General features: G+C 55.6%; 3 protein-coding genes across 3 annotated transcripts; 2 read left to right on the top strand and 1 right to left on the bottom strand.

Annotated features, from left to right (window-relative positions):
- Positions 1-516: 516 nt before the first annotated feature.
- INS49_014662 (uncharacterized protein) lies at positions 517-1,973 on the top strand (the record flags this gene model as incomplete). The annotated part of the gene is made up of 4 exons (XM_043175352.1): positions 517-540; positions 594-756; positions 840-1,000; positions 1,071-1,973. The coding sequence occupies 4 exons, from the start codon at positions 517-519 to the stop codon at positions 1,971-1,973; spliced, it is 1,251 nt and encodes a 416-aa protein (XP_043020309.1).
- A 618-nt stretch (positions 1,974-2,591) lies between these two features.
- On the bottom strand, positions 2,592-4,507 carry INS49_014663 (uncharacterized protein; the record flags this gene model as incomplete). Its single annotated transcript, XM_043175353.1, has 5 exons — positions 2,592-3,273; positions 3,326-3,756; positions 3,817-3,904; positions 3,985-4,390; positions 4,450-4,507. 5 exons carry the CDS (start codon positions 4,505-4,507, stop codon positions 2,592-2,594), a joined length of 1,665 nt encoding a protein of 554 aa, XP_043020310.1.
- Positions 4,508-6,517: 2,010 nt separating this feature from the next.
- INS49_014664 (uncharacterized protein) lies at positions 6,518-8,437 on the top strand (the record flags this gene model as incomplete). Its single annotated transcript, XM_043175354.1, has 2 exons — positions 6,518-7,541; positions 7,764-8,437. 2 exons carry the CDS (start codon positions 6,518-6,520, stop codon positions 8,435-8,437), a joined length of 1,698 nt encoding a protein of 565 aa, XP_043020311.1.
- Between the last annotated feature and the right edge of the window lie 7,195 nt (positions 8,438-15,632).

Raw genomic sequence — 15,632 nt, forward strand, 5'->3', positions numbered from 1 at the left:
CGAGGCTTGACTGTCTCGTGAGGCTCGCCTGGGCACTCATCCAGGCAGGATGTTGGACATGACAGGCTCCCAACAGCACGATCTGCTGCGTATCCAGGTAGGCTACATGGACTGTAAAGTGGCCCGGTCCCCCCTGTCTGGCAGGACCCCGTCTCTTGGTGCTGTACAGCTCGAATGATGGGGAAAGGGGAATTCCTCCAATTCGTGGTCTTGCAGCCCCTCCGTCCCCTCTCGGTCAATTTCTCCGATGCCAGCCTCTGCGTGCTTCACAGTGTCCATCAGGCCTGGCCAAGCTACCCATCCACCATTGGCCAATAGACCGGGCTCACATGTTATTTATGATTTAGACAATTGATGCCGTTAACTTATCAAGCTCCCCTTCGTCTCTCTTACTCCCTCACATTTTGCACTGCCCCTCCAGCACGTTGAGCAGCAATACTGACGCAAGGCTCACCAACTACCTGCTTACCTTGGAACCACCCGTATCACGGCCGGAACACATCGACAGCGGACACAATGGAGCCTCTCAACGTCTTGATGGTGAGTCCTCACACTCCAATGGCATCACAGCTGTCCTCTGACTGCCCCGCCAGATCGGTACTGGTGAGTACACCACGGGCTTCGTAGGAGGCGGTGCCTCTGGCTCGGACAAGAAGGTCGGTGTCGTCGGCCTGTCAATGTTTGACCTACGCCGGAGAGGCAAGGTTGGCAAGCTGGGCATGGCCGGTGTCAACGGCAAGAAGTTCCCAGCCATTCGTGAGTACACTCCCGTCACTTCCTCTGGCACCCTCAGGCGCCGTTCCTCGCCGTCGAACGAGCCCGGTGCTGATGCCAGCCAGGGGAACATCTCAACAAGAATATCCAGCAGGTCTACAACAACCTAGACACCTCGTTTGATTCTTTCCCCGACAACAACACGGTCGACCCGGATGCTTTCAAGAAGGCCATCGACCAGCTCAAGCCCGGTGATGCCATCACCATCTTCACCCCTGACACAACGGTGAGATCCACGTCCTCGGGAATTGCAGCCTTGTCTTGTCGGAGCCAGAAACTAATGCATGCCTCTATAGCACTTCCCCATCGCGCTCTATGCGATTGAGCGCGGAATCCATGTCATGATCACAAAGCCCGCTGTCAAGCTCCTTGAGCACCACGTCAAGCTCATCGAGGCTGCGCAAAAGACCGGTGTCTATGTCTACATCGAGCACCACAAGCGCTACGACCCGGCCTACGCGGATGCCCGCTTCCGCGCCCAGAAGCTCGGCGACTTTAACTACTTCTACAGCTACATGTCGCAGCCCAAGTCCCAGCTCGAGACCTTCAAGGCCTGGGCCGGTGTCGAGTCCGACATCAGCTACTACCTAAACTCGCACCACATTGACGTCAACGAGTCCATGGTCACGCAGCTCGGCTTCGTCCCCGTCAAGGTGTCCGCCTCGGCCTCCAAGGGCGTCGCGACCGGCCTGGGCTGCAACGAGGCCACCGAGGACACCATCTCGCTGCTCGTGCACTGGGAGAAGGCGGGCGAGCCGGGAAAGCAGGCCACGGGCGTCTACACGGCGTCGTGGACCGCGCCCCAGAAGGCGGGCGTGCACTCCAACCAGTACTTCCACTACCTGGCCGCCAACGGCGAGATCCGCATCGACCAGGCCAAGCGGGGCTACGACGTCGCCGACGACAGCGCGGGACAGCTCATGTGGTACAACCCCTTCTACATGCGCTACGCGCCGGACGAAGACGGCAACTTCAACGGCCAGACCGGCTACGGCTACGTCTCGATGGAGAAGTTCGTCGACGGGTGCCGCGCCGTCAACGCCAAGACCCTGACGCCCAAGGACCTCGACAACAAGGGCCTGCCGACGCTGAGGAACACCATCGCCACGACGGCCATCCTCGAGGCCGGCAGGAGGAGTATCGATGAGAACAGGGAGGTCAGGATCGAGTCTAAGGATGGGGCGTGGAAGTTGGTTTAAGGAGAGCCAGGGTTGTATGCAGGGAGAGATGGGCTTGAAATTCACCATTGGCATCTTGCGTAATTTAGATTGCATTTTTTGGGTTAAGGATAGCCATATCAAAAGAAAGTTTTCCAAGTTTGATCTGTCCCCCTGCACGTCGCCTGGCTTATACGCGCTATGGCAGCCTATATACATGCACGTCGTCTGAACAAGAGAGGTGGCGTGGGTGAATTTGCGACGGCGCCACATTGGGGACGTCTATATTGTAAAGAAAATAAGCCGAAGATCTCGCTATGTGACTTGTTTGTGTAGTATTTAGCTGCGTCACACTGGATTTGTGTTCACGGGGAACGAATTAATATCAGTAGTCTGATGCACGTACTCACACTCTCGAGCTAGACGAAAGTTACAAAGCCACTGTGCATGGTACCCAGGAAGATTGGCATAAAATTCTGACTTTTTGGTATTGGCATCTCCTGATATGATCATTGATTTCGATCTATCTCACCCTCCTACCTGTCTTCAAAGCATTGTGGGAGACCAGTGTCGGAAAAGTCTACGAACCACCAAAACAACAACGTCTAAGTTACCCAGCAGGAATCGCCGAGATAGGCCTCCGCCCTCGAATGACGGTGCTTATCGGGTGGAGTGCGCGCGCGTATAACTAGACCTCCTGACCTCCACTTCCTCCTCATCATAAGTCGCCTCGCTCATGAACGGGCTGTTGGCCCTGATCTGCTTGCCCTTGAACAGGAGTACCACGGGGATGGCGGTCATGGCGAGGCCCACGAAGCCCAGCAGCGACCCCGCCCAGCCGAACCCGAGGGTGTTGAATAGGGGCTGGGACGCGAGGGGCAGGAACGCGCCGAACATGTTCCTGCCGAGGCTCGCGGCCGAGAGCGCGCTCGCGGCGTACTTCTCGTAGGCGTCGGTCAGGTAGTTGACAACACCGAGATATATAGAGTAGATGCCGATGCCGACGCAGGCAATGCCGCAGGTCGGGACCAGCCAGTACACGCTACCGCGGCAGCTCCAGCCGTACCAGAAGAGGCCGGCCCCGAACAGTACTGAGCCCGGGATGGAGAAGTAGAGCCGGGCCTCAGGGATGGGCTTCCCCGGCCTGTCCTTGTTGCGGCCCGCGGACTTGAGGTACATCATGTCCTGCAGGGGGTTGATGAAGGTGGCGATGAGGGCTCCCGCGCTGATGGCGAGCTGGACGAGGCCCGTCTGGAGTGTATCGAAGTTGTATGCCGACTCGAAGGTTTGGACGACGGATGAGAAGAACAGGAAGAGGATGCCCCAGGCGAATGAGACCCATCTGGATTTAGTTAGCAATGTCATCTAAAACACTTGAGAATTCGAGCACCTACAGTGTAAAGAATATCACAACAGGCTCCTTGGTTAGCATCCGAGCCGGTCTCGCGAACGAAAGCTCCAGCTGCGTAACGATCGAGTCCCGGTTCAGCTCGCTCTCAGCGTATATCGGCCTGCCCGTCTCCTTCCTGAGCTTCCTCGCGCGGCGGGCGAGGATGACGTCGCTCCGGGTCTCGCGGAGGATGAGCCAGAAGATCGGGATGAGGCCCGCGTTGTAGATGATCTGGACGTAGAAAATCCATCTCCATGGGTCCACTTTGTCGGTCTGGATGATGGCGCTGCCGATAAAGGGCCCCAGCGCGATGCCCGCGACGGAGGTGAAGCCGAACAGGGACATGGGCAGCGAGCGGGCCCGGTCGCCCTTCCAGACGTCGGCGATCGAGCCGCCCACAATGTTGATGCTCACTGATGATGCGCCTCCGCCGAACTATACAGCAGACAGTGAGTTAGTGGCGGTGGGCATAGAAGTGTGAGTGTGTTCACGTACGAAACGGGTCACAATCAGTGTTGCGTAGTTTTGAGCAAATGCCGACCCGAAGAGGAATGCGACGAATATGATATAGGCACCGAAATATCTGAAGAAGGGTATATTGTCAGTACAACTTGTCTCACTGACATCAGACTCAAAGGCACAGACACGAGAGCAAATACCTACCCAGGCATGCGCCCTTTAGCCTCAGTCAATGGTACGAATATCAACGGCCACACAGCGGCTCCAATATTCCAGCTGACCGTCGCCCAGATCGAGTTGTCGAAGGGTGCCGTCAGGATGTTGAACTGCGAGCTGTAGTACGAGGCGCCGACGCCATAGCTCCCCGCCGGGAGGCCGGTAAGGATGGAGACGAAGCAGACCGTCACGGTTAGAACCCATTTGTACCACGTCGCCCAGTTGAAGGGGTTCTCTGGGTCGTCTGGGCCGTTCCACGAGTGGATGATCCTGCCGTCGTCGGTGGTCTTCTCAGCGCCGGGGACGCCGGCGGCTGCTTTCCGCCCTTTATCTGATACGCCATGCTCTGTGCTTGGTGGTGTTGTTGAGTCTGATGAGAAATACGACGGGTCATCTGCCTCTTGTGTCAGTCTTCCTTTCTGGAGTCTGGGCCCGGAGTGGTGGATAACATACCAGGCCGGTGCGGTGCAGGCGGCCGGTGCTCTAGTTTCTCAACGTCTGGCTCGGACATTTCGGGTAGTGCGTGTCCTAGACTCTGACCCAATATTTAGGTATGGTGCAGCGACGTCAAGAGCCAGATCGAGAATCATAAACAAAACATGCAATTTCTGCGTCTTGAGAGCTCTTTTCCATTTTAAATACATGCAGGGTCTGTGGGACCGTTAAAATGGACTTGATATGGATCACAGTACAGGCTGAAAATGCGGCTCTTTCGGAGGGCTCATTCAGGCATCATCGCCATCGTTGAGTACATCCTGTTAGTCAGGGCGAGTGAAGTCATGGTGATGTCGTGGGCCCTGAGTCGTTGGCCGGACAGCCTGGCAAGCCCCGAAGATGAGCCGTCGTCAACGAAGCTCGCGACTCGCCTGATAAGTTCGCCATATTAACGGTTCAGGATGGGGCAAAAAGGCTTGCGGCTCTGCGTCATGCCGGTCTGATAACTTGGCGGACCCGTGTGGGCGGCCCAGTTGTCGCTGAAATAGTGCGGCGAAGATCCGAGTTGATCGGCGTGCGTGTTTGAGAACAAACTCTGGTCCACGTGTGTGACATCAGACTCAATCGACGACAAAGTCCGAACCCTGGCTTGACATATGTATCGGCCCTTCTCCTGGCCGCGCAATAAAGTTGTCTTGCTCCAAAACTATTTAGACAGAGTCACATCAGAGTCTTCAATAATGCTTTGACCACATAGGGCTGCTAGGTTATTCCCCTTGGACAAAATGTCCTACCGACAGGGTAAATGCCCAGGTGGATGGATGATCTAGGCTTAGGGATGGAGTTTGAGATCAGTTTGGATGACCGCCAGCTTTGGAACTATCTACTTACAGCACACATATGAAGATTCGTGCTCCTATTTAGAGGAATCCGAGACATGATGTATTTCTGCTGCAGAGTTCAGAATTCGAGATACTACAAGGCCCATTTTGAGCCGGATTGTGCTTGATAAAAGGATCACTACTAAAGCCACAGTATTTTCTACATGTGTACATACGCACGTAAAAAGAAAGCCTGGGAGGGTAAAAGTATTGTGTGCAGCACATGAATGCAGTATTCACATCGACCCTCATAGGATGTTGTTTTCACCGCTTGGGATCGCCCATTTGTTGCTTGCAAGAATTGTGCCGTACCCAGGTAATGAGACTGTTCCAAATTCATTGCTTCTATCAAGCTAGGTCCTTAGTACTGATATTTGTCATGGATAATGTTGCCAAACTGAACGCAATGATTACTCTCAAGCCCACAGACAGTATTTGATCTGGCAATGAATGCGTACAAGCAAGCCAGATGAGTACAAGAAGAAACATAAGTTGACAAGTTCATCACCATTTCCCACCAATTTTAGCTGATACCACACGTGGGACTCCTCTCTCCTTGTGCCCTGGCAATTGCAAGGCACAATTTGAGAAAAGTCCTGCCTGAAGTGTAGGCAGAGATGAGCGGGTGGCAACTTGCAGAGGCTGCAGTGCAACCAGAAGTACCGAGTACAAACGTCTTAGGCTGTGTTTCACATTGCACCTAAATGAGTTTCCTATTGATTTCTCTCTAGCACTCTTTGTGATGTGGTTGTTGGTCTAGTTTTGACACCTGTCTAACACTGTGTCAGAAATCAATCTTGGGTGAAAATTGTGTCTAAACGATCCTCGCCTCCAGACCCCACAAAACAAAAATGCGATTCAATATTTTCCGTGTTCAGCAAAATGGTATTCGCGCCATGATGACAGTTGGATTAATGCTTAATTTTTGACTGGTGCTAGATCTACCGAACTATCGGCGCCGGGCGGGTCCGTCCTTAGTCGCCGAATTGAATCCATAAATGCCGGTAGTCGGAGATCGCACAAGGCGCCCTCTCGCTTATCGAGTTTCACAGAACTTTTCTGACGACTCATGCACACACCGCTGACTGTGTCGCATTTTCTCCTCAATACAAAGACATATTCCAGCATCAAGTATATTCAACTCTGCTGTTGCGATATCCGTATCACTGCGTGAGGTCAGCTGAAGGTGGGGGTCTCCGGGAAAGATGAACGGGCAGAACGGGGACGTCATCGTCGACCCAAGGCAAGCACCAGCCCTCGATGGAGCGCGGGACAGCGAGACAACACCGCTTCTCAACGGGCAGCCAAAAGCTGCTGCGGGAGATGCTGAAGCACAGCCGCATGATGGCCCCTCAGAGAACCAGGAGCAGACCGTGCTGGCCGACGACGTCACCGGCCCGAAGCTGTGGCTCATCCTCAGCGCCGCGTACGTGGGCGTCTTCCTGGGCGCCATCGACTCGACCATCATAGCGACGCTGTCAGCGCCCATCTCGAGCGAGTTCAAGTCGCTGAGCCTGCTGTCGTGGCTGGCCACCGCCTACCTGATCGCCAATGCTGCCTGCCAGCCCATCTCGGGCAGGCTGACCGACATCTTCGGCCGGGGCCCCGGGCTGGTGTTCAGCAACATCTTCTTTGCGGCGGGGAACCTCATCTGCGGCCTCGCCCAGACCGACACCGTCATGATCGTCGGCCGCGTGGTTGCGGGCATCGGGGGCGGCGGGCTGATGTCGATCTCGACGTTCCTGGGCTCCGACCTGGTCCCTCTGAGGAAGAGGGGCATCGTTCAGGGCATGGGCAACATTTGTTTCGGGTCTGGCGCAATGCTTGGGGGAGTCTTTGGTGGCTTCATCAACGACAACTCGTCGCGGGGGTGGAGGCTGGCATTCCTCGTCCAGGTCCCCGTCATCGTGGTGTCGGGCCTGCTCGTGTTCTTCCTGGTCAAGGTCCCACCCAAGGCATCTAACAAGTCGTACATATCCCGCATCGACTTTGTAGGAGCCTTCCTGACTGTTGCTTTCCTCGTGGTTCTGCTGCTGGGCCTGAACGCCGGGGGGAACTTGGTCGCTTGGACCGACCCTCTGGTCCTGACGACACTGCCGTTGGCATTCGTCTTGCTCGTAGGCTTTGTCCTGTGGGAAAGCCGGGCTGCGCTGCCTATTATTCCAGTGCGCCTGCTTGTCAACCGGACCGTCCTCACAGCCTGTATCACCAACCTCGTCTGTACAATGGGTCAGTACCAAAACTCCCTTTCCCTCTGCCCGTGCTCCTCTCCTTCGCTTGTTCCCACATCCCAGGATGACACACAGTGTGCTTCGAGACGCCTTTGAGTCATCTTGCGAGCTGTCTGCTCATCAAATGCGGGTATGGACTCCAACGTGAGGAGATTTGAAGCGCTCCTGAGACACGTCAAAACTACCAGATGAGATACCATATGACTAACACGTCACTTAGCAAACACGATGTTGATATTCTATATACCACTCTATCTTCAAGTCCTGGGCTACTCACCGACGGAGTCTGGCTATAGGATCTTCTTTGCCTCCCTAGGGGTCTCGATAAGCTCCATTGGCTGCGGTCTAATCATGAAGAGGACTGGCCGGTACCTGGGCCTCGGCACAACTGTCCTCGTGTCATTCGTGGCGGGCAACATCGTGTTCTCGACCCTCGACGCCAACAGCCCAAGCTGGGTGCCTTTTCCCGCCTTTGTGCTCACGGGCGCGGGCTACGGGGGCATGCTTACAGTGACGCTCCTGGCTTGCATTGCTGCGGTTGACCACTCTCAGCAGGCGGTTATCACGTCTGCGACGTATGCTTTCAGGTCCGTGGGAGCCACGCTTGGTGTTACCATTGCCTCTACAGTGTACCAGAATATCCTGAAATCGCGTCTCTGGGACCGATTCGGGTCGCTGCCGGGGGCGGCGGAGGAGATCAAGAGGATTAGAGATGACCTGGGCGAGCTGAAGCATCTCCCCGATGGCTGGAAGGACGGCGTCATCGCATCGTTCATGGAGGCCTTCAGGGGCGTGTGGCTGACGGGGCTGGGCCTTGCATTGGTGGGATTGATATGCGTCTCGCTGATGAGGCAGCATACTTTGCACTCGAACCTGGCAAGGAGGGAGGACTAGAAGCACGCGCCGACATACTCGGGTATCGGAACGTAGAGACAGATGAGGCAAGCAGATCAGACAGATCACAAAGCATATGTAGGCAATTCTGCCTTACACTGGTCTTCTTCGTGTGTCTTTCCCCCATGTTCTCATGCGGCGCGGATATCTGTTCTGTCTTTTGGATTCTTCATTGCGATGCAGGCGACCGCCAGAAACCGAAGGCACGCGCAACATGTCAACGGTCGCACCGGATTGACCGTAACTCAACCAGGCCGGGAAGGCACGAGCTTCGACCTCAACCGCCGTACCAGCCTGCGATCTTCCCCAGACCGACCCGTGCCCAACAAAATTCTTCTCGTGGGCGACACTCGCCCGTCTCTCCCCTTCGACCGCCTCCTGCTTGAGTTCATTTCGCCATGCATTTCTCTCGTCCGCTCGATTCTTCCTCTGCAAGCTGGCCATTCAATACGAACTTACTGGGGCTGCCGTCTCATGGAATGGTCTGGAGCAACTGTCGTCGGCCCGTAGCTTCCCTTGGGTGCCTGGAGCATGCACCAGCTCCCACAGGCAGACGGCGGCCCCGCTGGACCCTCGATGCATGGCCTACCTGCATGCAAAATCAAACTCGACGAACTCGAAAGGTAATGTCGAACCTGTGTACGAGACGCTTGCAGCATGCTGCTACCCGAAACGTCCAATAACTTGATGGCATTCCAGTTAGTCACCAGCGCTGATGGTCCCTGGGTTTCTGGCGGGCGTGACCCCTGTACCGTCGTCCGATCCATCATTCTCGTGCTAATGCAGGTGCCCTCTTAGACCGACATCCAGGTACCGACGTCTTGGGACGTATTGCAGGCAAGAGGGCGGACAATCAAATTCCCATCAATCACACCTCGCACAGCCTCCGGCCGACCTGTCAGACCCGAGAGAGCCACATCTGAAGTCGCCACGCCCGCTGCGCCGCCCAATTCACCGCGTGTTTCTCCTTGCAGAAGCGGAGCCCACGCCTCGACCAGCCTCGCCTCCTGCTCTACCCGTGCGAGGTTTCAGCATTGTGGGAATCAATCCGAGTGTAACGCGACGTTGCACGCAGGGCAAAAACTCTCTTTGCTAGTGCTGTGACGCCGTACGGGCTGAAGCTTGCTACACGCAAATTTACTCCTCGGAGCAAGCACAACGCGCAGGATATCCGTCCGCTCGGTCCTGATCTAAAGGATGTAGACACCGTTTTGTGTCAAGAATTACTCCCATCTGACTTTATGGACAGAACCACAGATACGGTCCACTTCTCTTGCCGCGACAACCTGCCGCAACCACACGCCCACAGGCAAATTCGCAAAGCACTTCGTCACCGGCTAGGCAGCCAGGCTAGATAGGCGAGTGACGGCCTACACTGGCCAGACCAGATCTTTATTTCAGCCCCTCAACCGCTCTTGCACGAACCGGCCAAGCCGGGCACCTTGAGGCCTGCCCTATCCGGAAGGTGCCTCGTGCTAAGTGGCCTGGCATTGTACTAGCCGCCCGTCTACCCTACCTGGCCACAATGCACCTGGAACACGCAGTACGGCGTCATGTAAAGGGGATCTGCACCATCTCACAACATCGTCAGTACTGTACTTCGTACTGTGAGAGATTTCCAGATCTGCTTTGTGAATGAGCCGACCACGGCAAGAGGGCCCGCTCACCGTTGTCACCTTACCGCCGGCTTGCGCAGGCATGATCTTCAGCTTCACGATACCATCACCTGGCCGACCCTAGTGGTCTGACTTGCCTAGAAAGAGAGGCGAGGGGCTGCTCACGAGATGCTGCTTCACAGTCGGCAACGCACGACAATGGGCTGAGGACCCGTGATCGTCGACTCGCCCTGGAATGCCGACGGAAAATACCAAGCTTCAATCATCAACAAAGAGCTTCCTGCAGGATCAATGCACTTTTCCGCGTACAGCTAAGCTAGGAACTGGCGATATGCCATGCAGGTCAGCAGACCACCAGTATTGCTCACTGTGGATGATGCCCAGCATTTTCGATGATTCCGACTTGTCAGCCTGTGCAGCACACGCATTCGCTCACGCACAACGGCGGCTCGTGCTCTAGTGTCATCTTCAAGACTTTCCCAAGCGAACCATTCTCTGGTTCCCTTACATGACGGCCATGCGTTTCCGAGAAACACCTTGTAAATTTACGCCAAGCCGTGTGAGGGTGTGTCACGAAGCCGTAGAAACCACCATCCTGCCCCAGAAAAACCTGGTCCAACCGCACCGGTCGTCAGCGGAGTTTACTGGATTGTCTGTGGTATATTGTTCCCGATAGGCTGTTTCGCGGGTTATCGTGGGTATATTGTGTCGTCGAACCAGGCTGCCAGGTTGACGACCGACACATCTGTGACACCGCATTACCGCTGACTATCAACTCGATAGGTAACGATCCCCGACACTGATGTCAGAGCGAGAATGCCCGTCCCATTCGACAGCGAGACGTTCTCCTACAGTACTGCCCCATGGTTCAGCCCAGGGGAACTGAGCCCTGGCACTCCCGCTTGTGACGGAGCGTCTAGCCGGAACTAGTCCCAACTCGGGGCGCCTCTTGCAGCTCTCTGATTCTATCTCGGCCGATGAGCAGGGTCATTGAATAGGCTGATCTCCCCTTCTCAGACACCTCCAGCGCTTGAGGACATTAGCTCCTTGCTTGTTAACAAGATGCATCCATGGGCAGTTACGAGAGGCCGAAGACCAGGCAGAATGGAGAACGCGCATCACTCGAATGCTAGAAATGACCGAGATAACGCAAAATCTTAGTTCGACCCTGTTAAGGTTCGATCGGTATCTTGAAAGGAGAATTTTCGACCTCCATGAGTGGGATCTATAAATAGCTAGCGTTCTGCTTTACCCTGCGGCCGAAGACACCCCCTTCCCCATCGCGGCACGACGCCACAAGAATAATATTGCCGTTTCCAGTGCCGCGTCTTCGACACTCGTACCCTTCGGGTGTCTATTCGGTCCCGATAGCCATGGGCCGCTAAGGGGGAGGGTGAGCTAGACGCAGATCGATGAAGAAATCAAGATTCATCGTCACATTCCGTTGCGTTTCTTCCGCTCGGAAGTTCGACCTTTTCCGACCTAGGTCGGCTGAACGAACACGAAACCTCTGCCGCACATAATACAACGTCGATGGCGAAAGACAAGAGGATCTTCGGGTAAGCTCAGTCATGATATGGGGACAACGCGGTCGAACGAAACATGTCGGCCACAACCCGTGCATGTGCCGTGACGTACGGCTCCGCCTTCTCCGCACTCTCGGCACACCCCCGACCTCGAGGCCGGACAGGGTCTTGGAAGATAGACCTCCCGCGAATAACGGGACAAAGGAAGCCCAGCAAGCAGAGGACAGTTTGGGACTAGCGTGTGCAAAACGCTTCTGCCTGGTCCGGGAATGAGGGTATGATGTGGTTCTCTCGGAACACTGTGTACAATGTAACGGCATATCTGCTCATGCGGATCGCACGGAGTACTCCTGCATCGGCCGACGAGCCGATTTATCTTTTGCCCCGGAGTACAGGCCCGAATAGGAAGCCGAGGTCCAGGCGCTCCATCGGAGTGCAGCCGGGGAACATGCAAGGAGATCCCATACCTTGTGTGTACGAGGGACGTATTGAACGGCCACAAACCAGCACAGGTCGGGTTTTCTAGAAGGGAATTGTGGTCAACTTCGAAACGTCGTAACGGCTTTTCTGCAATGCCACGGCAGCAGATACATTTCCGCGGTCCTTTTGTCGACCCCATCCATCATTGTTGCCCTGGATCCACCGCAACAGCAAGGCTACCCTCGCTGTCAAGTACCGCCCGATTAAGCCGCACCGTGGAATAACGCTGGCTGGCAGCAACCGCAACGTCCCGGAATTCCATTGCGAAGGCCACAGGAAGTTGGTAATCCACAGATACCAAGTAAGCCGAGCTTCCACTGGCTTCGAGCCCTTCGGCCACACGTTGCGTTGCCGGTGGCTGGTGGCTTAGTTGGCACTTGCCCTGCCAAAACCCATCCCGTTGGCCTATGAACGAAAATCGAACCACCTTTGTGGGTCGGCCCTTTTTACGGGGCAACCTACTGTGTACTGTACCGAGGCTTTTCGGCCCGCTCTCGAGTGACCCAGTTTGCGGCTGTTGGCTCTGAGATGACCAACATGCCAAGATGCGGACAGCTTGGACACCAAGTACATGTGCTCGGCAATTTTCACATGCTGCAATAGCCACTTCGAAAGCAGTTGGTTGGGTTCCGAAGTTCCGCGACTTGTTCAATCCGCAGCCTGCCCGCGGACCCAACCCAAGAATGCGGATATGATTGTACTGTACACACGTCGCTGACGGGGGTGGGGGGCGTGCTCCATGGGAAGGTTTTCTCGAACCAAACTGACAAAGAGCCTGGCACACGACAGGCTTTTCGTCCTCAACCTCACGACGCCTATGTGCCCGGACCTGTTCCACCGCAGCGGAACGGGATAGGATCCTACCTTTCCAGCACCTGGGTAGCATCCAGCCCATGGGGCGATCCCTCATCTCAAACCATCTGCTTCCCGTTGCTTGATTTCCCGTGGCTTTATCCTTCTCTCCCAAGCTTTCTATCTCTATTGAGTATAGAACGGCGTCATTGTCGTGACAAGGCAGATGTCAGGGTCAGATTCAGGGATGCCAATCCTGATGCTCGTCGGAACCGAAATTAACATATCGGCCGACCGTGGTGGGTCTTGCACAGTTCAGTGCGTGGCATCAACAAATTATGTGCATGGGAACTGCCGTGAGTGGATGTGATGGACAGCCATGTTGCACGCAATCCACAACTCAACAGCAAGGGGAAGACCAGGCACAGCCGATGCTTCTTCCGCCAGACTGCGAAGGCCACGGATGTCAGCCAGCATTGGTCCTGTCAAGTAACAAAGCGCCGCCCCTTTCAAACTATCCCAGAAGCCAAGATGGGAGTTGCATACAAGATGGGAGCTGCATACTTCGACAATCCTCAGCGGTACGTGGGCAGTTCCACACCGGCCCATGCCAGCAGTTTAGCCATACGAAATGGACGTGCGGCATTTTTTGTTGCGCCGCAGGCATGCGTTGATTAGGATTGGGCCTATCGATTTCGCGTGAGCAAGTCGCCGCTAGCCCTTGCGCTCGCTGGGCTGGCTCCATGGCGCGGTCAGTCGGCAAGCCCACGAAGGAAGCCCTAGGATCTGGCTACACTTCGGCGGGACGAGGTTGTTGATTCGCACGTGGCGTTAGGCTCTCGAGAAGGGCAGCTCCTGGGGAGAGTCTGCAGGGGCCATGTGGTTCAGCTGACTATTTCATCAGATGGGTCAGAAGTGCTCATTGCCGACATCGACGTCGTAGGCAGCAAAGGAAACCTTGCGGTGGTATTGCTGATGCAGCGCAACCTCCCTCAGGCCTATCGCTGGCCTTGATGCAACGCTGTTCATCCACCCACAGGATCTTAGCCGCCAGAAGGGCAGGAACGGTAGGGCAGCCCGCGCCACGCTGTCCGTTTTCCGAGCCCCCGGAGATTTACCTTCGCAGGACGGATATGGATCGATGTCACCGTGTGTTGGTCCTTTAGCGGCTCAAGCTATCGAATTATCGTCTCACTCATGCGGCAGCTTATTGCAACGCTACGAGACTGACAACACGAGCCGGGTGTGAGTGTGTGTTGGCAGCGGAGGGAGCCCAGAAAAAGCAAGCATACCAGCCAGCCACTGCGGGAATGGGAAACGGCAAGACGGTAGTCAGCTGTGGACAAGCTGCAGATGTGCGACCTCACGTTGCTTCCACGTTTGTGGGATTTCCCGGCCTTAAAACTAGGTTGGTCAGATGCTTCAAGGCCAACAAGGAAACAAACTTTACAGTCGGCGTCCGCAGGGACACGTGTAGAGTAACATGCACGCACATTACAGAGTGCTGAACTCTCTGCTGAACTCGGGTTTCCGTTGTGGCTGCACATCCGCGAAATGCGTACCCATCGGGACAAGAGTCCGGTTTGGCTCAACATGGTGATCCTTGCAGGCGGCATGTCAAGATTTCCTGGCGGCACAACGGGTCGGTATTGCAGACGATCGGGGGAGCAACAATGGAAACAGCCCAGAAGCAAATTTCAAGTACCGTGACCTGACACAGCGCTCCAGCAGGCCGGCGGCACGACACACCTGAGCCGTCACCGGCCCCGCTCCGGCGTCCTATCTCAAGAGTTTGCTACCGGCATGCTCGAGATTGTGGCTTGTTCACCTTGTCATATGAGCCAAGCCAACCCATGTTGCTCTAGGGCTGGTGGGGTACGCCTTCGAGTGGATCGCTATCCATGTGTCTAGTGGAAGGAATTTGCCTGTTTAGGCCTAGTGGCTGTGAAAAAAAAGGGGTGCCCGGGAGACAACTGACATCAAGGCGTCTCATCCCGGCTTGCCAGCTCCGACCCAGGGCGTTGGATCGAGCTAACGACGACATGCCGAGCCTCGTCTTAATAGCCTGTGTTATTGCAGCGCCACGCAAGGTTCTTCCGGCCCTCGTCAATCACACCCCAGCAGGCCAGGCCAGGCCCACAGATCCTCACGGGGGCCTGCACAGAGCTAGTCTATGGACAATGAACGGTCATGACCCGACCAAAGTGTCAGCCACCATCTTCAACAGGTGCTCACCACGTCTCATCTACCGTTCCGAGCGGCATGTCTGCATGTGCACTTGCGGGAAGGGGGCTTGCACCTCATCAATCATTCTCATGGCGGAGGATGATGGCTGTCATCCCTTGTAGCCACTTACGGTGCGCAGGGCACTCGGCGGATCATGGACAGGGCCACTAACGCAAGAGGGGGGGAAGGCTACGAAGACGCCATCGCATTCGCAACGCCTTACGCGGACCATGGACTGATATCTACGCCGGCTAGTGCCGCGCTTCTGGAGACCCTCCTTCATCCTGCGGAGGAAAACAGGTCCCTCCGGCTCTTGGGACCTTCCCCTCTCGATCTCAACCAGAGTCTCGGGTCCTTGACTGCCGCATGTTGCCCATTTGACTTTGGACTCGTCGACTCGATAGCGCCGCTAATGTGCCATTTCACACGGCAGATATGGCAAACTTGCTCGTAGAGTTTCATCGCACCATCTGCAAGTTGCAGAGGCTGAACCAGCACCACGATCACGGCACGGTAGTCCACGAAAGGATGGTGGCGGGAGACCTGACACACATC

Source organism: Diaporthe citri (genome assembly GCF_014595645.1).
Source record: "Diaporthe citri strain NFHF-8-4 chromosome Unknown scaffold_8, whole genome shotgun sequence".
NCBI classification, from domain to species: domain Eukaryota; kingdom Fungi; phylum Ascomycota; class Sordariomycetes; order Diaporthales; family Diaporthaceae; genus Diaporthe; species Diaporthe citri.